General features: G+C 47.0%; 1 protein-coding gene across 1 annotated transcript in view; it reads left to right on the top strand.

Annotated features, from left to right (window-relative positions):
• The first annotated feature begins 15,462 nt into the window (after positions 1 to 15,462).
• The window catches only part of LOC122367701 (tRNA-dihydrouridine(47) synthase [NAD(P)(+)]-like), a 45,360-nt gene continuing 38,881 nt past the window's right edge, over positions 15,463 to 21,941 (top strand). Inside the window, exons 1-5 of the mRNA XM_043341041.1 lie at positions 15,463 to 15,764; positions 18,142 to 18,215; positions 18,495 to 18,694; positions 18,824 to 19,052; positions 19,465 to 20,095. Of these exons, the coding sequence (XP_043196976.1) occupies positions 18,148 to 18,215; positions 18,495 to 18,694; positions 18,824 to 19,052; positions 19,465 to 20,095 (1,128 nt within the window). The 5' untranslated portion in view covers positions 15,463 to 15,764; positions 18,142 to 18,147. The remainder of the gene's footprint in view (positions 15,765 to 18,141; positions 18,216 to 18,494; positions 18,695 to 18,823; positions 19,053 to 19,464; positions 20,096 to 21,941) is intronic.

Below are 21,941 nucleotides of genomic sequence, written 5' to 3'. Positions count from 1 at the left end.
GTCTCATTCACATGTCAATTGTCCAAAAGTGCTTTTTCGACTGCTTAACCCTCGCCGGACGCACTGGCGGATCCAGACTTGCGTTTTGGGGGGGGGCCAATTCCTGCAAGTAACCAAACCTAGGGTACCCCCAAATCCTGTTTTCTCATCGGATTTAGGCCACTTATTTTTTCGTCACAGCCCTGAAACGATATTTTTTTAAACTAAAAATAAAAAAATATAGAAATGGTAGCCCACCCAACCCGAGCCTAAATATTACTTTGAAAACACTTCAAATTGCTTTTGTCGACCAATTAGCCCGCTCCGGGTCGGTGCGTGGCGCAGCCTTCGCGGGCTGGGAGGTGTCGGTTGGACCCCCTGCCGTTCGGCCCCTGATTAAGCTAGAGCTCGCGGAAAAAAACAGGCGTGTTGCCCGTGAGTGACGAGACGAAGCCGATGATACCCGATTTTAAGGTCCTTGGTCATTGATTGACCTTCCAGGGCGGTGTTTCACGGTCGTGCTGACAGCCGCTGACAGCGCATTCCGCGAGCTAAGGTCAGCCTTCGGTAGTGTTGTGGGTATAGGCTTGTTGATGTCTCCATTGAAACCAAAAGTGCCATCAGCGCTGGCAGCGGCTGGCAGCGTGCCGTGAAACACCGCCCAGGTCAGGTCACAGACCCAAAAGACGGAAAAATCAGGACCTGTCAGAACCTCCTAAAGTAAGGCTGTAATACGTTTTTTTTGTGCTGATCACAAATTTCATGTTAGTTTGGATCATAGATAATGTCTTCATGCGTTTAGACCATGTCAGGGCAGGTCAGGTCAGATCAACCAGTAGGAGTACTTATGGGCGTCCGTATAGCAGGTGTCCACTACCACTGGCAGCTACGTAACATGATATGAAGGCATCAAAACTACTTCGTAAATGTTCAAATGGCTGCAAAATGCTAAATTCAAAATCAGCTAAACGAAACTATCCTAGAAACATGTTAAACTCGGAAAAGTGCACCAAGGTCATCAAAGGTCAATGACCTGACTTGACCGTAAGGTGACATTGGCATCCGCCCTAATGCGTGGGAGCAACATCATATCACATGTTTGAGCGTTTTAAACCACGAAAAGACTATGAAAGCGCGGATAATGTGAGCCGACATACGCCGAATCGCTATTCCGGCCAAACATGGCCTCCAACATGGCCAAACATATGGTGCGTTCGGAGAGGCACATTCCACGTGGAATCCGTTGAATATTCCATGCGCGCGGAATATTTCCGAAGATTAGCCGTTCAGAGAGATACGCCTCCGAACGCGGCACGGGGAATATTCCCGGGGACGGTGAATATTCCATGCTCTCCGAACGCACGTATAGTCTCGAGAAATAGGCCACAAGTCAAAGTTCACTTGGGTCAGGGTCATGAAATTTTCAGACTTTGTCACCATGAGGGTACTAAAGTTTCGTCGCGATCGGCTTCATGATACCTTACACGATAACTTCACACGTCGATCGAGAGTTAAAGCATGGATGAAGGAGAACCAGGGGATGAAGGTTCTTTCATCCATGGTTAAAGTGTGCAATAAGAACTTCTTGGGTGAAGACAAGACCAACACTTTTATCAAGCTCACAGATTTTTAATGATACGGTATTTTCTCTCTACCTACTACGCCCTTCTCACATTCATTTTTTTTAAGTGTTTTTGGGGACAAAAAATATATGTTGTTCCCCTTTCAGGCTTGGGGGCATGACCCCGTGGCCCCCCTGGATCCGCTAGGCCGAAACTAACTAGGTCGTTTTCAAACGGTCTGATATTTCAGGTCATAGTTTGCAAACGGCCGGTATTTTCAGGTAGTTTCATATGGCCTGACTGGGCCAGGCCGTTTGCAAACGGACCGAATTTTCATACGGCCTGTAACATATATTCAGATTTCGACATCTGTCGTAGCATCAAATGCTGATGTGGCGCACTCAAAAGCCGGAATTGGTCCTTGGATGCCGTAAGGACCCTTTTAAGAAATAAGTGACCCGACTGACCCTTAGAGATTGGCCTGAGCTGTGACCGAAATAAGTCTTTTACCGTTTCGCAGGAAGGGACAAAAAGGTCCCTCATATGCTTCTTGTACAATTACGAAACAAAACAAGTTTTTTTTCAACGAAAACTCAGTGAGTTTTCCTAAAAAATTTATTGCGCATATTCCGTGAATAAAAAGTTGCCGGGTCATGTCAGGTCAGGCTGCCACAGCAAGTTTGTTAACTTGACAGCTCAATCGATATTTATGCAATAAGGGGTTCCGGACAAAAAGTCAAATGATAAAAGGTAAAAGGATGATAAGTCAACAGACATTACGTCAAAAGCAAGAAGTCAAAAATCTTAAAAGTCAACAGGTAAAAGGTCAACAAAGAGGAAAGTCAAAAGGCAAAAAGTCAAAAAGGATAAAACGTCAAAAGATAAAAAGTGAAATTGCCAAAAAGTCAGTGAACAAAAAGTCAACTAGCATAGAAGTCAACAGACAAAAAGTCAAATGGACATAAGGTCAAAAGACAAAAAGTAAAAACGGCAAAAAGTCAAATTGCCAAAAAGTAAAAAGGACAAAAGTCGAAAGACAAAAGGTAAACAGGACATAAAGTCAAAATCCAAAAAACCAAAAGGACAAAAAGTCAAAAAACAACAAGTCAATCGGGCATGAAGTCAAAATAAAAAGTCAAAAGGTCAAAAAGTCAAAAAGACATATAGTCAAAGTCCAAAAAGTCAAAAGGACAAAAAATCAAAGGGACAAAAAGTCAAAAGGACAAAAAGTGAAGAGGACAAAAGGTCAAAAGACGAAAAGTCAACAGGACATAAAGTCAAATTACGAAAAATCCAAAGGAAAAAATCCAAAATCCAAAAACTGAAAAGGACAAGTCAAAGAGACAAAGTCAATGACCCCTGGATCATCAGTCATTACATACATGAGATAACATTTACAAACAGCTGTACACAATTAAGCAGGATGCTGCACAATGTATAACCTGCATCATTGGACATTGAAGCGAGACTGCCCCCATTGCGCGACTGATGGGGATTCCCATGGCCCGCAACCGCGACTCAGCTGGTCACACGGGCATGCTTGGCTGAAATCTGACACACAACCGTTGACACTTACGTGCTAGGTGGGAGCTCGCTCGCATGGTAAGGTTGTCATGAGGCGGCGTTACATGATCCTTCGAGACAACTGGCTGTCCCAGGCGCAGTTTACTGGAATTATTTCAACAAATATAGTAACCCGGAATGTAATCGATACGAAAAGTTCGCTTGTTCAAATTTCCTATATTGTGTAGGGGGACGTTTCTCATCAATTGATTTCGTCACGGGCTCTATAAGCGATTTCACACTTTTATTATAGTTCAAGCGTATTGTATGGTACAATTGGTACAATAGTAAAGCGCGTCGTTTCTTTAAGATAGGTGGAAGTTGGAACGAGAGGCAATTGTGTGATTGTTGGATTGTTCTGCCTTGAAAGGAACGCTCATATCAGTATCAACATACAACAACCTGTTAATATTCACGGACTGCATACAATTAAGGTGACCAATTTTCATCGAAAGTTACTGACTTTCGAGGTGGGAGCCCAATTTTCATCGAAATGTATAGGTCAATTAAGTTATCGAGATGCGATTGCTAAAAACACAATTTTTTTAGGACCTCGGAGCTGTGACGTCCAAAGAGAGGTGACAAGTATAGCGCATTGTGGCCACCAGTTACTGTCCCTCTCCTTCATCTTCGCCTCCGCCCTACGTCTCCTTATCGGAACTGCCCCCCCCCCCCCCCCGCCACCAGCAGGCACAGTACGCTAACTTTATATAGATAAGTTCACATTCCCAATATACTTTTTAAAGCAAAGTAAAAATAGGTAGGAGCGTTCTTATCGGTAGTGTCGGGGCACGCACGGGGACGCGCCGAGACGCGCTATGCGGTGCAGCCGGCGCCCAGCGGGCGGCGGCCGGGGATCAGGTGGCCCGGCGCGGGTCAGTCGCCGACCGGAGACGCGGGCTGCGGCGTACTTGTACCGACTTAGTTAACGACTGCTGTTAAAGACTACTTTTTGCTGTTGACTACATTTTGCGCATCAACTTTTCGCCCACCTATGAACTATTTGCTTGAACTTGACTTTTTGTGTGTTAACTTTTAGCGTGTTGACTTTTAAGCATGTTGACTTTTAGCCTGTTGACTTTTAGCATGTTGACCTTTCGCGTGTTGACTTTTAGCGGGTTGACTTTTAGGCGTGTTGACTTTTAGCGTCTTGACTTTTTGCGTGTTGACTTTTTGCGCGTTGACATTTTGCGTGTTGACTTTATGCGTGTTGACTTTTAGCGTGTTGACTTTTAGCGCGTTGACTTTTTGACATGTCGGCTTTTTGTCTCTTCGACATTAGGGGAAAGTGGGGTAAGACGGGCACCTTAACTTTGGAGCCATTTTTCGGCCGGTTAGAAACATCATAGAAACGGGAAACTGAGTGAAAACCTTTTACAGACATTTTACTTCCATTTGCCAGAAGATGAGACTTAGACCTGACTCAACAAATAAACTGCAGCTATTTTTGCAAAACCTTGCAAAAACCCATCTTACCCCACTCCATGGGGTAAGACGGTCACATGGGTAGGGCAAGACGGCCAGCTTCTTTCACCGACCAGCACAGCTCGCAGCAAATGCCCGAGATTAGCCGCATTGATACAGTCGCTCGTTGGTCTCAAGTGCTTCGGAAATGGCAGTATACGAGATTCGTGCAGAAGGCGTATACTCGTATATAGGCCCTAGTTCAGAAGCCATGTAGAGCCGTTTTTCACATTCATTATTCGAGAATAAACTGTGCCGAAGGAATATTGCTAACATGTCTGTGAGTATCGGAATCGAACATATTCTTATCAGAAATGCTTCTTTTTTCCTACAGCAACAAAAATATTTTTACCATTACAGACCCATCGGATTCATAGTTGCCCGTCTTACCCCAAACTCAATGTCAGAAGTTCAGCACGATTTTTCTCTGTGGACAATTTGATGCAGACAAAGCAAATCCGCGGTGAATGAACACTGGAGGCATATGAGTGTGCCACAAGTGATTGCCAGTTTTTAACTCTATAGTGCTGCACACAAAAGCTTGCACAATACATTATGAATGTTTTCAATGAAATGAGTGTTTTAAAGAAATCAAAATAAAAGATTATTGACCGAACACAAATTCACCAGACTTCAATGGCGGTGTGTAGTGGGAAAGGCTATTCTGGTCCTAATTTTTCTCGCTCGTAGCGCTATTGGTTTGGTCTGCAGAGGGGGTGCCCGTCTTACCTACCTTGACCGTCTTACCCCACTTTCCCCTATGTCTTTTGACTTCTTGCGTGTTGACTTTTAGCTTGTTGACTTCTGGCGTGTTGACTTTTTGGCAGGTTGACTTTTTGTTCATTTGACATTTTGTCCTTTGACTTCTTGCGATGTTGACTTTCTGTCTGTTGACTTTATGTCCTTTGACTTTTTATCCGTTTACTTTTAACGTTTTGACTTTTCATCCGGGAATCTGCAATAAGACCTTCTCGGGTGACGATAAGACATGACGACACTTTATGAAGGAAGCTAGTAAACCCGGTAGTTTCTCCATAGGCGCGGGAACCGGGGGGAGGGGGCAGTGGTGGCAGCTTGCCCCCCCCCCCCCAACTCTGGGGCCGTGCGGGCGGTGCCCCCACAACTTTCAGACAGAATACCGCTCCTTTTTGCAAATGTTTTCTTTTTTTTGTTGAAAAAGCCAAGGGATGAAAAATAAGTGGCCTAAAACCGGCGACAAAACTATATTTGGGGGATCCTAGGTTGATCTCTATCATGGTGTGACCTCCCCCCCCCCGTCTAAAAGTAGTTCCCGCGCCCCTGGGTTTCTCTACGCTATTGAATCACGCTGCTGATTCTAGTAAGTATCTACTGCACAACCTTCTCACATTAATTTTTCTTCGAGCGTTTTGGGGGGCCAAAAGATTGTTGGCCCCCTCTTTCAGGCTTTTTGGGCCCATGGCCCCGGTGGCCCCCTTGAATCCGCCAGCGGGGGCGGTGCCCCCACAACTTTCAAACGGAATACCGTCCTTTTTTGCAATTGTTTTCTTTTTTTGTTGTTGAAAAAGCCAAGGGATGAAAAATAAGTGGCCTAAAACCGGCGACAAAACTATATTTGGGGGATCCTAGGTTGATCTCTATCATGGTGTGACCTCCTCCCCCCCCCCGTCTAAAAGTAGTTCCCGCGCCCCTGGGTTTCTCTACGCTATTGAATCACGCTGCTGATTCTAGTAAGTATCTACTACACAACCTTCTCACATTAATTTTTCTTCAAGCGTTTTGGGGGGCCAAAAGATATGTTGGCCCCCTCTTTCAGGCTTTTGGGGGGCCATGGCCCCGGTGGCCCCCCTGGATCCGCCAGTGGGGGCGGTGCCCGCCCCCCACAACTTTCAGACGGAATACCGTCCTTTTTTGCAACTGTTTCTTTTTTTTGTTGAAAAAGCCAAGGGATGAAAAATAAGTGGCCTAAAACCGGTGAGAAAACTAGATTTGGGGGGACCCTAGGTTGATCTCTATTATGGTGTGCTCCCCCAGTCTGAAAGTAGTTCCCGCGCCCCTGACTTTCTCTACGCTATTGAATCACGCTGCTGATTCTAGTAGGTATCTACTACGCAACCTTCTCACATTAATTTTTCTCCAAGCGTTTTGGGGGGGGGGCCAAAAGATATGTTGGCCCCCCCTTTCAAGCTTTTGGGGGGGCCATGGCCCCGGTGGCCCCCGCTGGATCCGCCAGTGGCCGGACGCCGCCACAGGGGGGGGGGGGGGGGGTTGCAACTATCCACTAAGGTTTTTCGCGAATAACTCGCGTAAAAAGCGGCCGATCGCGACGAAACTTTCAGTCCCTCGCATTGATCAATTTTACACCTACCCTGAAAATTTCATGACCTTAACCCAAATGACCTTTGACCTGTGACCTACTTTCCGAGGACCGAGACCATGTTTGGCCGGAATCGCGATTCGGCGTAGGTATGCCGGCTCGCATTAGCCGCGCGTTTGCAAGCTTTTTGTGGTTTCGAACGTTCAAACATGTGATTTGATGTTGCTCCTGTTATGGGTTCGATATTGCTTCGTACTGACGGTAAATTTGTTAGAAATTATCATTCACACATGTTCCACTTTCTATTTCAACATCATCGTTTTTCCACTAGCTGTCACAGCAGCTGTTTGTTCGTTTTTACAGGCGCTCGTGTTTATCCGCGGGCTAATCCTCATTAAAGTCCTTCATTAGACAGACTATCTACAACACTCCCATGCATTTGGGTGGATGTCAAGGTCACCTGAAGGTCAGGTCAGGCCATTGACCTTTGTTGACCTCGGTCCACTTTTTCGAGTTTTACATGTTTCTAGGCTAGTTTTTGGAGCTGAATTCGAATTTAGCAGCCATTTGAACATTTACGAAGTAGTGTTGGTGCCTCCGTAACATGTTACAAAGCTGTCAGAGGCGGTTGACACGTATTACGAATACCCGTCACGACCCCTACTGGTTGACCTGACCTGACCTGACCCGACCTGGTCTAAATACTCAATGACATCATCTGTGATCAAAACTAACACGATATTCGTGATCGGCACCCCGGGAAAACCCCATAGCAGCCACACTTAACGACTTTCTAATAGGTCCCGATTTTCCCGACTTCTGGGTCATTGACCTGACCTAGAAGGTCAATCGATGACCTACTATGCATTTCAGACCCCATGAGACCCTGTTTTTCGGCGATAATTTCTTCAGTTTTTGTCCAATTAGCTTGAAATTTTGGCAGACGATGTTTCAGCTCAAGCGCCAATTTTTGTCAATATGGTCTCTTAACAAAATATCAAAATTTAGAGCACTTGTCGTTGGCTCGTAATGTTAATCAGTTTTTGCACCCGGATAGAGGCTCGCTCGCTACCGCACCGGATTGGATAGGAGCGCTGGCCAATCACATTACGCCGTGCTCAACTTGACTCCGCCCACTGGCCGTGACCGCGATGGGTCTATGCCGCTTCAGTCGGTGTCAGCACCGCGGAGAGGTCGCAGCGGGACCACATACTGGGGCAAGTGAAGCTGGCAAAGTTGCTTCGGGACGAAAGCCAAAAAATTATCCGTTCGAGGGCATTTGATGTCCTCTTAGTCTTTTCCTTCTTTTGGTATTTTAAATTCAGAATGTTCAGAATCAAGGTAGGATCTATTGGAACGGAACCGGCCGTAGAAGGAAAGATAGATGAACTCTTGGACTCTGAACACTTATTTAAGCCGGAGTTGCAGGTCTATCTCATCGTCAGGCTGGGTCAGGTCACTACCCGATTACCTATAAGATCATGCGTAAGCCTCTGCATGACCCAAAAATATTGATATATTTGGCAGCGTCAATAACTGTTTCTGAGGAAGACGCAGAAAGCAACAAAGTAGGATGAAGAGTCTCGGGCACGGCCGATTGCCTTGGGCATCGCTCCAGCGAGACGACCGTATTGGCGTGATTCGTGAAGCGGTGCGGGGCGCCGGGTGGGGCAGAAGCGTAATGTGTCTATGGTAGAATGTCATGTGTGTGTGTTATATTGTTAAGACGTGCACAGAAAGAAATAGGAATGTGGCAGGCGGACGTTGTGCACTACACGAGAACGATCATCAAGAAGCACGTATCTTTTTGTAAAGCTTAATGTAATAGTAGGTATGTCCTCAATGGTGAGGTAACTATCTCTAGGCTTTTACTTTTCATGCTTGCATTTCAACACACAAGATCTGGGGGTAAAGTTAGTCCGGCGACCTCCTCAACCTAAGTCAATGATAACATGGATTAGTCCTGAAGGTGTTCAATGCTTATGCTGCACCGGGATGATATAAATCGATCACGCCGGCATTCATTTCTAATCAAATTTCATATATCAAACACATAAACTGCATCCTATTAATGGTGATTCCATTTTCCAATTGGACGTAGTCTGACGCGATACATAATTTTACGCAAGCATTTGAAATCAACAGCGTCTTTTAGGTGCGTTTTTTTTCACAAGCCCCGAATCTTGTGTGGAAATATACATTTTTGTGACTGAACAAGGTGTACGTACATTTGTGATAAATACAAAGTCGAGGTCTTCAGCTAGTGCGTTACTTATGCGCGCTATTTAGCTCGCTCGATGAAGTTACGGCTGCAACGACAACTGCACGGCAAAGCTACGTTCCATGCGAGCCGCCCCGGTGCGACAGCTACTGCCCCGCCCGCTCCACGCAGCCGACTGACCGGCCAAGGTCACCGCCCCGTCCGCCGGGAGGGCGGAGCTTAATGGCCACGTGTTTGTGACGTCACGCCTACGTACGGATAGCCTCTACTCCACTGACGGATTTACGGAGCCGAATTTAGCATTACGAGGCAACGACAAGTGCTCTAAATTTTGATATTTTGTTAAGAGACTATATTGACAAAAATTGGCGCTTGAGCTGAAACATCGTCTGCCAAAATTTCAAGCTGATTGGACAAAAATTGAAGAAATTATCGCCGAAAAACAGGGTCTCATGGGGTCTGAAATGCATAGTAGGACCTTAACCCTCGCCGGCCGAGGGGGGGGGGTGCCGCCCCCCATAGGGTTTTTCGCGATAGCTCCGAACACGCTGGCGATAGAGAGCTGAAACTTGGCATACCTGACCTTTGATTCAAGCCAGATCTTTTGACACCAACCGCATTTTTGGGTCAGGTCAGGTCACTGACCTATGAAGTCATAAGTGAACCTCTGCACGGTCTTCAGATGTCGCAACTTCGCAACGCCCTCACTGCCAGAGGAGATGTCACAGGGAAATGAACCTTGCAGGATCTAGTATCCATTATGAGTCTCACAACTTGTATATCTCGGATTTTTCCTAAAGGTCATATGAGGTCAGGTCATTTTCGTGACCTCACCATTATAAGTCAATGGGGAAAAATAAAAACTGCTATTCTGGCGCCGGCAACGATCTACAACTATCTCAAGCACACAGAATCGTGATTTAATGCACTCCTTGCAAGGTTAGATGCGTACTTTTGCAATGTTGACCTTGCGTGACGTCATTTATGACGTCATCAAGGTCATATTATTTTTTCGTCAATAACTCTTGATCAAATTGAGCTAGCGAGTCGGAAAAGCCACCAATGGACTCAGAAAGACCTGCCAAATCGAATGATATGCGACATGACCTCTTTCGACCAACTTCGTGACCTGGGGGTGCTGACCTGACCTTGACCTGAGGTCAACACCCTAAGCTGACCTGACCCGAACAAAAGTATATCATTCGACGCGCCTGAGCGAGGCGAACCCGATGCTGCCAAAATCGCGGCTCTGCGGCCGTTTTTTGCGAAGTTATTCACCAAAAACTGAACCGTGCCTTGGGGCACTTGACCTGACCTCAGAGGTCACCGGTTGACCTAGGACCTTACAATCGGGTACTAATCTCTACGTCTCGTAACGGCGCACACGCTCGTTTTTTCCGCGACGCGCTAGCTCCATCAGGGGCGAAACGGCGAGGGGGGGGGGGTTGTACTCGTCCCCCCCCCCTCGGCCGGCGCATATCGACACCTTTTTTTAAACCCCACATTTGTTCTCCCGTGAAGTTCAGACAAGTTGTTTAGAAACCTTCAAAAAAGGTACAGTCACTCGATTTTTCTTAAGTTTGTCTGTCTTGGCAGATCAAGCAATGCCAGAGCAAGCTTACGAACACACAAATTTGATCAGGATCGGACGATTGGACACTTCTAAAAAGAGATCTTTCGTGCTTCCCGGAAATTCACCGGAGAACAGATGTGGGGTTTAAAAAAAGGTGTCGATATGTAGAAAACCAATAGGGCCGGCGAGGGTTAAAAATGGGTATCATCGGCTTCCTCTCGTGACGGGCAACACGCTCGTTTTTTCCGCGAAGCTCTAGCTCTCAGAGGAGTGGAAGATAGAAATATCCCTGCACTGTAGACCCATTGGCTAAAACCTCTACTAGAAAGGTTTAGGTCTTTCAAAAGTGCTTCTTCAACAAAATAGCTTTCGCGTGACACGTACCAGTTGCCACGACGATCACCTATGTATGCTATATGTAGATGTATTAAGAGCAATTAAGTACGGGGTAGAAGAAATAGGCTTCCCAACAAAAAGGGCGGCAGATCGATCAGCCCAACCACTGCAACGGTTACTAAGGCATGAAATATATGCCTCTCAAAAGCGTTACAGGCTGGGCCGGGCCGTTATATGTAAATGCTGATATCTTTCCGTTATCTTAACCCTCGCCCGTATAGGAGGGGGGGGGGGGTCGAACGGACCCCCCTCGGTTTTTCGCCAATAACTCGCGTAAAAAGCGGTCGATCGCGACGAAACGTTAAGTACCCTCGCGTTAATTAATTTTACACCTCCCCTTAAATTTTCATGACCCTGACCTGAATGACCTTTGACCTGTGACCTACTTTTCGAGACCATGTTTGGCCGGGATCGCGATTCGGCGTATGTCGGCTGGCATTAGCCGCGCGTTTGCAGTCTTTTCGTGGTTTTAAGCGTTCAAACATGGGATATGATGTTGCTTCCATGCAGTAGGGTGGGTTTCAAGGTCACCGGAAGGTCAGGTCAGGTCATTGACCTTTGGTGACCTCGGTTCACTTTTTCAAGTTTTACATGTTTCGAGGCCAGTTTTTGGAGCTGAATTCGAATTTAGCAACCATATGAACATTTACGAAGTAGTTTTGGCACCTTCGTAACATGTTCGAAGCTGTCAGAGGCGGTTGCCACCTACTACGAATACCCTTACTGGTTGACCTGACCTGACCTGACCCGACCTGGCCTAAATGCATGAACACATCATCTGTGGTCAAAACTAACATGATATTCGTGATCAGCACCCCGAAAAACGTCATAGCAGCCACGCTTTACGACTTTCTAACAGGTCCCGATTTTCCCGACTTTTGGGTCATTGATATGACCTGGAAGGTCAACCGATGACCTAGGACCTTAAAATTGGGTATCATCGGCTTCCTCTCGTCACGGGCAACACGCTCGTTTTTTTTTTGCGAAGCTCTAGCCCGATCAGGGGCGAAACGGCAAGGGGGGGGTCCGTCCCCCCCCTTATACGTTCGCGGCTGGAAAAACATCAATACGGCGAGGGTTAATCGCCGGCACAGGGGTGGGGGTTGATGCACCCCCTCCCCTAAGGTTTGTCGCGAATAACTCGCGTAAAAAGCGGCCGATCGCGACGAAACTTTCGGTACCCTCGTATTGATTAATTTTACACCTACTCTGAAAATTTCATGACCCTGACCCAAATGACCTTTGACCTGTAACCTCTTTTCCGAGACCATGCTTGACCGGAATCGCGATTCGTCGTATGTCGGCTCGCTTTAGCCGCGCGTTTGCAAGCTTTTCGTGATTTCAAACGTTCCAACATGTGATTTGATGTTCTTCTCATGCATTAGGGTGGTTGTCAAGGTCACCTGAAGGTCAGGTCAAGTCATTGGCCTTTGGTGACCTCGGTTCACTTTTTGGAGTTTTACATGTTACTATGCTAGTTTTTGGAGCTGATTTCGAATTTAGCAACCATTTGTACATTTACGAAGTAGTTTTGTTGCCTTCGTAACATGTTACGAAGCTGTCAGAGGCAGTTGACACGTACTACGAATACCCGTCACGACCCCTACCGGTTGACCTGACCTGACCTGACCCGACCTGGTTTAAATGCTTAGAAACAAAATCTCTGATCAAAACTAACACGATATTCGTGATCAGCACCCCGGAAAACCCCATAGCAGCCACACTTTACGACTTTTTAACAGGTCCCGATTTTCCCGATTTTCGGGTCATTGACCTGACCTGGAAGGTCTCCCGATGACCTAGGACCTTAAAATTGGATATCACCGGCTTCCTCTCGTGACGGGCAACACGCTCGTTTTTTCCGCGAAGCTGTAGCTCGATCAGGGGCAAACGCGAGGAGGGGTCGTACCGTCGATGTACCCTTGTGCCGTCGATGGACGCAAAATGGCCTGTGCCGGCGAGGGTTAAAAAGATTTCGCTTCGCTTGCGCGGTCCGTTCGCTCGTATATTCCTCCTTCGTTTTAACCCTCGCCCGTATTCGTGTTTGCCAGCGTCTAACGTATATGGGGGGGGGGGGGGTCCGTTGGCTCTTCTTGCCGTTTGGCCTCTGATGGAGCTAGAGCTTCGCAGAAAAAAAAAAACGAGCGCGTTGCCCGCAACGAAAGTAAGCCGATGATACCCAATTTTATGGTCTTATTTATGTCACTGGTTGACCTTCCAGGTCAGGTCAATGACCCAAAAATCGGGAAAATCGGGACTTGCTGGAAGTTCGTAAAGTGAGGTTGAAAAAGAGATTTTGTGGGGTGCTGAACACGTAGTTCATGTTAGATTTGATCACATACCTTTGATGTCTTAATGTATTTAGGCCAGGTCGGGTCAGGTCAGGTCAGGTCAACCATTAGGTGACCTGCCGGCCATCCATAGCAGGTGTTGACCACTTGACAGCTTCGTAGCATACGAGGGCACCAAAACTATTTCATAAATCTCCAAATGGGAATTCGAAATCAGCCCCAGAAACTACCATAGAAACATGTAAAACTCGAAATAGTGAAGCAAGGTCATCAAAGGTCAATGACTTTGACCTGACCTTCACGGGACCTTGAAACCCACACCAAAAAAAGCATGGAAATTGCGCGGATAATGTGAGCCTCAGCCGGCATATGTACGCTAATTCGCGATTCCGGTCGAACATGGTCTCGAGAATCAGACCACAGGTCAAAGGTCATTGGGGTCAGGGTCATTAAATTTTAAGAGTAAGTGTAAAATTGATTAACTCGAGGGTACTGAAAGTTTCGTCGCGATCGGCCGCTTTTTGCGCGAATTATTCGCGAAAAACCGGGAGGGGTCTGTTCGACCCCGCTATATGTATGTGCGAGTGTTAAGTCACTAAAAATCTGTCTTTAAAGTAAGAAAAGTTTATTCCTGAGCTGAGAGGCCAGAGTTGTACAGTTGGAGTAGGTACTTCAACATATCATGTAGGTATTTGCTTACATCCATGCATACATTCTCGAATTAAACATCAATAATGCCCACTAAAGGCATATTGCTCTTTGGAACGTCGCTTTCGGTATGGGGATATCATGGGTCTGAAAGCTGACACGGGTGATACCCCCTCAGTGGGGTTCTGGCATGGTCTGCGTTGGATCACCCACCACCACAATGGGCGGTTCCTCAAAACCAGCGTAATTGACCGGTGTGAGGCGGTGACGTGAGGCACGCGAGTGTGGGACCGTCCCCATGCCGTGGCGGTCCGGGTCAGGGGAGCAGCCCCCTCCCCGCGCGGCGGGCGGTCGCCCATTCATCCGCGACCCCAACCCCATGACTGAGGGGTTGACAGAGGGCAAACATCACGTATTTAAACTGGGCAAACAGACGGTGTTCTACGCTAGGGACATCTCGCGGCTGTGATTCACGATACTGCTTCGCCAAACTGCCTTTAGATGGTGGGTCAGTCGGTGTCCGTCTGCTGCTGTGCGCCGAGAATTAGCCCTATAAATTACCATGAATTACACCTTCTAGTGTGACGATACAATCACATTATCATATAGGTCGCGTTTAGATGCAAATGAAGAAACGACTGCGTTGAAAAAATATGTCATTTCATCGAACGCTGAAATGCTCGAAGTGCTCGCTAAAAAATGAACTCGCTAACTGAGCCCTAAAGGTCGGCTGCCGTGTTGCATTGCATTTAAGCCAAAAACGCGGGCTGGGTGTAAGTTGTCGAGAAACAATTTTTGGCCTGAAGTGTTCTCTAAAGTATTATCTACATAGATCCAGGGAACATATTTGCTATCTATGATGGCTTAGGAGATATTGAATCGTAAGTCCTCCGGTGTACCCTGTTTTGCGGCGGCCCACGTGTTAAAAGCTGCTGAACATTTTTACTTTGACCAAAAAACGCGGGCACAGTTTTGTCTGTACGAAAATGACTCTTGTGCTATCGCATTCCACGTGGGCTGAAAATTCAGAAACCAGGGAACATATTTGCTACGACCAGTACTTTTCACGATTCAGACCGAAACGTGAAAAAATAGCCCCAAAACCCTATGGCGGGCACCTCCCCGCGGCGCCCGGCCGCGGGTCGCTAGTTCCCGAAACGACACACCATGTGGTCTCATTTTTTCCATGCAACGCCCATAGGGCTAATGCTAAAATGCCAAAATCAAAGGGGGGCACGGTGCCCCGGTGCCCTCCCCGTTTCGCCGCCTATGGCTGACTCACTGCGATGGCTGATGGCCCAGAATGATGCTTGCGCCCATGGCATTTCGTCATTCGTCAGATTGTTGACCTGTGATCAGTGATGCTTACAACGGATGAAATATAAATGATGATGATCATGATGGTGATGATGATGAATGCAGCTTTTTAGCGGCACCATAGGGAATTGTTTCTCAAAAACGGCGCAGCTGACTCATGAAATGGCGTGTTCGTAAATATTATTGTTAATTTTATCTGCGAAATAAGTGAAATATCATGCGCTGATTGGTTCATTTTCATTTTGTCTTGCGATAGCGTTGTGCGCAGGAAGCTTCGAATAGCTGTGTTTCTAACACCATGCTAAACGCATTTGTATTCTCTACCACATGGCATGACTCAGGCTGGGGGCGCGCATTGAACTCTATAGATGGCCTCGATTGAACTTTGAAGTTGACCCCTTCCTACCAAGCGACGAGGAGACAAGCGAGGCACGAAGGAACCCAACCCAACGAGGTAAGAGTGCGAGGTAAAAATTGATAACTGTAAGATGAACAGGCCTGAAAATACAACTACAAAAGTTGACTAGGTACCTATTTGTTTTCATCAAAACATCCGCAATGAAAGATAAACATTTCCCGATATCTGTAAAGCTGGTGTCACTGTCCCTGCGAACCAGTAAATGTGTTGATGAAGACTGAAAGGATTCAGCACAGGGCGTTCTCCATCTGCGTCCTCAATGATGAACATTCTACCAGTCCAGGGACCAGCGGTCGTCGCTTCCAAGTTCCAACACCATGAACCTATTCAAAAACCGGCTTGACTCTCACTGGGCACACCTTGCACACGACATCCTCCACGCGGAGATAGTCAGACGCATGAGGAGTGTTCTGTTCCAACAAGGTGTATGTAAAAGCGATAGGGCGAGAGTAACAGTGAGCGAAAAATGAAATTGTTTCTCTGATGAAAAATGTGAAGAAATGTATAACCTTTGAAAAGGAATTTGAAATTGGCTCGAAACTTGGTTCAATGTGGTGCTATAATTGTTTCGGCTCAATGAATGAATGAAATGCTTGCGTTTCCATTTTTCTTGATTGGAAAGATCCGGCACTGTTGTTTAAAGGGACCCTCCCACCTTCAAAAAAGTTTATGAATTGGCATGAAAGTGATGTCGCTCGGTTCAGAAAGACCGAAAACGAATATCTACCAAATTTCACCGAAAAATATTCACCAGTTTTCAAGATATTAGGCTTTTACTTTTGTTTACTTTTTGGGATCCCCGGCCCCCGCTGTTCCTAGCGACATTATTTGGAAGCAATAGTTTGGCAGCTGAAAGTGCGGCACTCATTGCGCGCAAAGCAGCATATATCACCGCGTGCTACAAAACGTTTTAGTCAAACATTTAAAAATAGTTAGATCTGCGCTGACGTCACACATTCAGAGGGGTATTCAAATGCATTAGCCCCTCTGGATCAAAATGCTGCAATTTTGAAACTCAATATTTCCGATTTAAGGCATTTCTCAATTCTCGATGTTGTGAGTGCCGAAACCGGTAATTATGAGCCAGGGACCCCATTTTGGCTATCTCAACTCAAATCTAATGTTAAGGTGGGAGGGTCCCTTTAATGTTGCAGACACAACAAGGAGCTTGACTAGAAAGCAGGGATGGGGACCCGTGGAAATTTCAGACGGCTCCGGAGAAAAAAATCAGCTACGGCTCCGGCTCCTGGTGAAATGCCATGGCGGCCCCGGCTCCGGCTCCAATACTCAGCACATCCCCTATGCAATTAGAAACGGGTGAAAGAAAAAAAGATGGCAGATTGATTTAACTACAATGAAAACGCTAGGTTATGATGGCCTCTCCGACCGAAGATGGGATTGGAGCACATTGCTTCTGTATTTGCATAACAAGGCTATTTTCATATCTTGAATACCTACTGCATGTTTTACTTCTTTGAACTGTCAAACCGAACTAGGTCAATAATTTTTTCCTCTTCAAAAAAAGGAGCCGGAGTCGCCCCCTTTTTGACGGCTCCGGCTCCGGCTTCGGCTATGGGCCATATTCGACAGTTCTCAGCAAAAACATCCTCACATGCCAAAAATTTGGCATCCTCAAGTGCCAAATTTTTCGAAATTGAGATTTTTTATTATTTATACCATTCGATTCAGCTCGTCGAGCTGAGTCGAATGGTATACAAATATCAATGAGACTATCCGCGCGTCTGTATCTTGTTCCTGTACGGAGTTATTGGCAAAAGATCATTGGTGACCTTTGATGACATCACATGACCTTACAGCTGCCCACCAGCAAAACAGACCTCAAGATAGTGAAGGTTGATCGTATATGAAGTCATGTAGGTATGGTTTATGGAGCCATTCCGACCGGTTTTAGTGGTAAAAACAGGAAGTTGATTTTTCCCCCATTAACTTATAATGGGGAGGTCGAGAAATTGACCTGACCTTAGGTCATCGATATCAAAATTCCGAGATATACCTACAGATTGTAGCTACTAATGACCTTATAACATCCTGCGACTTTCAAAGGCCTCCGACATCTACTGTAGCTCTGGCACGGTGACAAAGTTGCAAAAAAGTGACTTGAGGTTGGGTCATTCAAAGTGACCTTGTGTCTTGTGACCTGACCTTAAAAGTTAGGAGGTTCAAACTTGCACACCAGTCACCATGTGTAAAATTGATGAGCGAATAGTGGTACCAAATTTCCTCAGGGGGCGGATATCCGCCCCCCGTCGGTGCGCGGGTTAATATTGTTCACACTGCAGTGTACACTGTACACAGTGAGGTCAGGTGTCAAGTTGTCAACTGCAGATCCCCATACAGTTGTGGCTGAGGACCTTGTACCTAACCTTAAGTACCTACTGATTTTTCTTTTCAGGTGACAATGGCTGACAGCAATGAATGCAAGATGGATCCGGTCTACAGGCCAGGGGAGGCTGCTATCAAAGCAGAGTAAGTTTATTTTGGTTACATTCAGATTCTGTCCTGAAATAGACTTACTGATGAAATTAACCTTCAAAATTAACCAAAGTTAGCCTTCTGTGCTGGTTAGTTTTGAAGTTTCATAGCATGTCAAGTGTTACCACCCCATATTTACTTTTTTTGTTTTTAATAGGTGTTTATGAGGACATTTATAAAGAAAGTAAGACCAGTAGGACTCTAAGATGCCTACCTTTGGGGATGTCTGATGGCGACATTCAGTTATAGTTACGGCTGTCATCAATGTTACAGATTTCTGTTGCCTATAAATAAAGATGGTGCAGGGGAGCCACAGAATGAAGAAAGCAAGAGCGACCTCTCTGAGGATGTAACAGCCAAAAGAATCAAACTGTCTGATGATGGAGCACCAGAAACCAGCAGTGCAGACAATGCACAACCTGTGGATGATGGGCAAGAAAAGGAAGCAGGCCACCAGAAAGAAAAACAGCGAGGTGAGTGCAATCTGATGCTAGTGCATGCTTCACTTGCTGCCTTTTTATACACTATGCTTAGTGCTGACTGTGGCACTATTTTTTACTAAAATGGTGATTGTGACATCCTAACCCCTGTGCTCACCGCAGGCCGTAACAAGCAGCGTCCGGGCCGAGCTCGTCAGCCGCCCTCTGAGAAGTTGTGTCCGGTGCTGAAGGACGTGCTGGCCTCGGAGCCGGAGCCGCGCTGCACCTTCCCCGGCCAGTGTCACTTCCTACACGACCCGGCCGCCTACCTGGCCAAGAAGCCGGCTGACCTCGGGCCGCGCTGCTATATGTACGAGGAGCACGGCCGCTGTCCGTCCGGGCTGACCTGCAGGTGAGGACAGGGCAGATGGGAAGGAGTGAGAACCACTGACCAGAGGATGGGAGGGACGTGATACTGTTGACAGAGTAGGGCGGGATCACCGACTGGGATTTGAGGGGATGCTCACCAGAGGATGGGAAAGGGGTCACTTGACACCGCTAGCAGGGGACTGGGATGAAATGTGTCACCACTGACCAGGCAGATGGGGCGGGACCTAGGGCTGCAGCTGCCCAGAGGATGAAGCAGTAACGTAATACCGGTGACTAGGTGGGGCTTGGTCGTGGGACCGTTAACAAGGGAGAAAGGACGGAACATCTGGGTTGCCTTCTGCTTCTGATGGGTGTCAGCTGTATCTATGGAAAGAGGCCACGGGATATCTTGTGAGTGGCAGACATGTCACGCATGCTTTCTGTGTACCCACCAGATTCGGTGCGTCGCACACCACGCCGGAGCACCGGAGCAGCGAGGGGGATCCGGAGAAGTGGGCTGCCTACCAGGCGCTGCGCCCCACGCGGAACGCGCTCACCAAGGATGTACAGCGGCAGCTCTGGAAGCGCCGCTACGACTTCTCGGTGTCTAACGCGGCGGTGCAGCGGTTCGACCGGCGGCCGTCGTCGGCACAGAGGGGCGGGCAGAGACAGAGACCGGGCCGGCGGCCGGCCGAGGGGACCGGAGAGGTGCCGCCAGCTCAGAACGGCGTGGGACCAGATGTCCCCATGACGACCCCTGAAACTGCTCCTGCCGCCGCAGCCGGCTCTGAGACAACCACTTCTACTGCTACCGACCCAGCTGTCCCCTCGGACACCTGTGTAGCTACCTCTGGAACTACCGCGGCTCCCGCTCCGGGCCAGGACGCCATCTCCGCGGAAGGCCCCGCTGTGGCGGACATGAACACGTCTCCTGCTCCCGGTGTGGTGTCGGTGGCAGCAGGGAACACTACTAGACCGGTCGACGGACGTGGGGACAGCGCTCAGTCGACGGTCTGCTTGGAGAAGCCGATTGGATCCCACTCGGACACAGACCTCGTGAAGCCCCGACCGGCCGAGAAAAAGAAGGTAAGATGCTGCTGAGCCTGGGTGAGACATGGGAACTTGTACTCTGTCTGCTGTATAATTTCAAGCCTTCTGCGGTACAGTCTAATGGCACAATTTGCCACTGGGCCTTATGGTACCGGTCGCTTTGCTCGGTTAAATGACAACAGCAATGTGCTGCCATCTGGTGCATGTATCCAAGGCATCCGTTTTAACGACATTGGGACACGAAAAAGAGTTTTGAGTTGTGATATTTTCTGTCAGCTGGTAATTTACAGAAGGGTACAGTCATTCAGACACATGAAAGCTGGTGTACGTACGGTAAAGTGCGGAATAGGTACTGGTACACTGAAACAGTCAAGACCTACCTAAACAGCACAGGGGCCTGGTGCTGCCATCTGTACACTGTACATATAATGAGAGAGTGAGATGTAGCCACAGACGGTGTTGTTCGATTGCTGTTTTTTTTATCAGGATGCTGTTGGTTTTGCCGTATATGGAAGTTACATGATTGCGTTTTCGGCCTTTCGGTAAATTTAATTCACGTGTTACACCCTACGTGAATTTCACCGATGATAAGCTGAGAAACGCGAACAACCTGACAGTATGCTAATCTAAAACAGCGACCTGACAGCGCACTAAAGCCAACTACAGTTTACGTCTGGTGGCGCCACATGATGTAGAGGGTACGTAAATCGAGACGGAGGCAGCCCTCGAGGGGTCAGCGCAGATTGCGTGCTGTCACCTAATTCGATGCGATACGATTATCGACGTCTAAAATTTATATTTTTCGGTTCAACCTTATTTGTGGGGTGCAGCTGGAGTTATCATGCGCTTGTAGGAACCAGAGTGGACGTCTATACAGAGTGTATCTGTTTGATGTTCGCACCCCAAGTCGAGGAAATTAGAACATTATAGCAGTGAAGATAATGGTCAGCTCCTCAATCGTTCCCATGATTACTGCTTGCGGTTCTCTCAACGTCAATAATAGTCCTATACTTTTAATCTAATTATATTTTGGGCTTAATGATAAAAGTTCAGAATTCTTCTCGCATCTATAGGTCTCTGGACTATGCTAGCGTGTCCGGTCATGTTTTGATAAAAATGAGACCGTTTCCTTATTGCCAGCATTAATCCTAATGTAAGCCATTGTCTAATTCAAATGTCACCTCAAACGTCCAGAAAGAGGACATTGCAATTTCGATAACAAGTACGAATGGAAACAGATGTAGTTTTTTATTGATTCTACATCACCGTTGACGACCCGTAATAGCGTCGTAATTTATGTTTTGAAACATTTTGGAGTGGCTTACAAACGATTTTGTTGAAAAGGTTTTAACTGGATTTCTACGTTTTGAATGCTTGTGCTTAATATGCTTTACCTAAATGAAAAATATTCATATTGGAAAGACTAAACGGCGACTATGATAGCTGCATTTTGAATGCGTTCGTAGTTTCCCTTTCTCTCAGCACAACGAACGTCTACTAAAATTATACACAAAAGGTGCATGCTCCACGTCCACAGTCCACCAAACTTCTTGCTGCTTCACCAATAACTTTTTCGCTGATATCTGCAGTGTGTCGTCGCTGTGTTTTGTCGAGCCAGATCAACTGCCCAACGCTCGCTGAAAGCTACTCACATCTCGGGGCCCGAGCAGCTGAGCTCCGGAAATCGCAGGATTATCTTTTTCTTGAGAATAAGCAGATTTTCACTACCGTTTTCAGAATAGGATTTGGCTAGATGGAGCTTGAGCATCTAGGGCGCTTTCCTGCGCCTTCTGCACTATGTTTTGTTATCCTAAGTACGGCTTGGTTGGTGTTAAAGCTTTTGGGGTACCGGGGCGTAGTATTGAGGCAACCTTTTCAGTCA

Source organism: Amphibalanus amphitrite, unplaced genomic scaffold, assembly GCF_019059575.1.
Source record: "Amphibalanus amphitrite isolate SeventyFive unplaced genomic scaffold, NRLGWU_Aamphi_draft 000031F_arrow, whole genome shotgun sequence".
Taxonomy (NCBI): Eukaryota; Metazoa; Arthropoda; class Thecostraca; order Balanomorpha; family Balanidae; genus Amphibalanus; species Amphibalanus amphitrite.
This window is presented reverse-complemented; position numbering and strand designations above follow the sequence as displayed.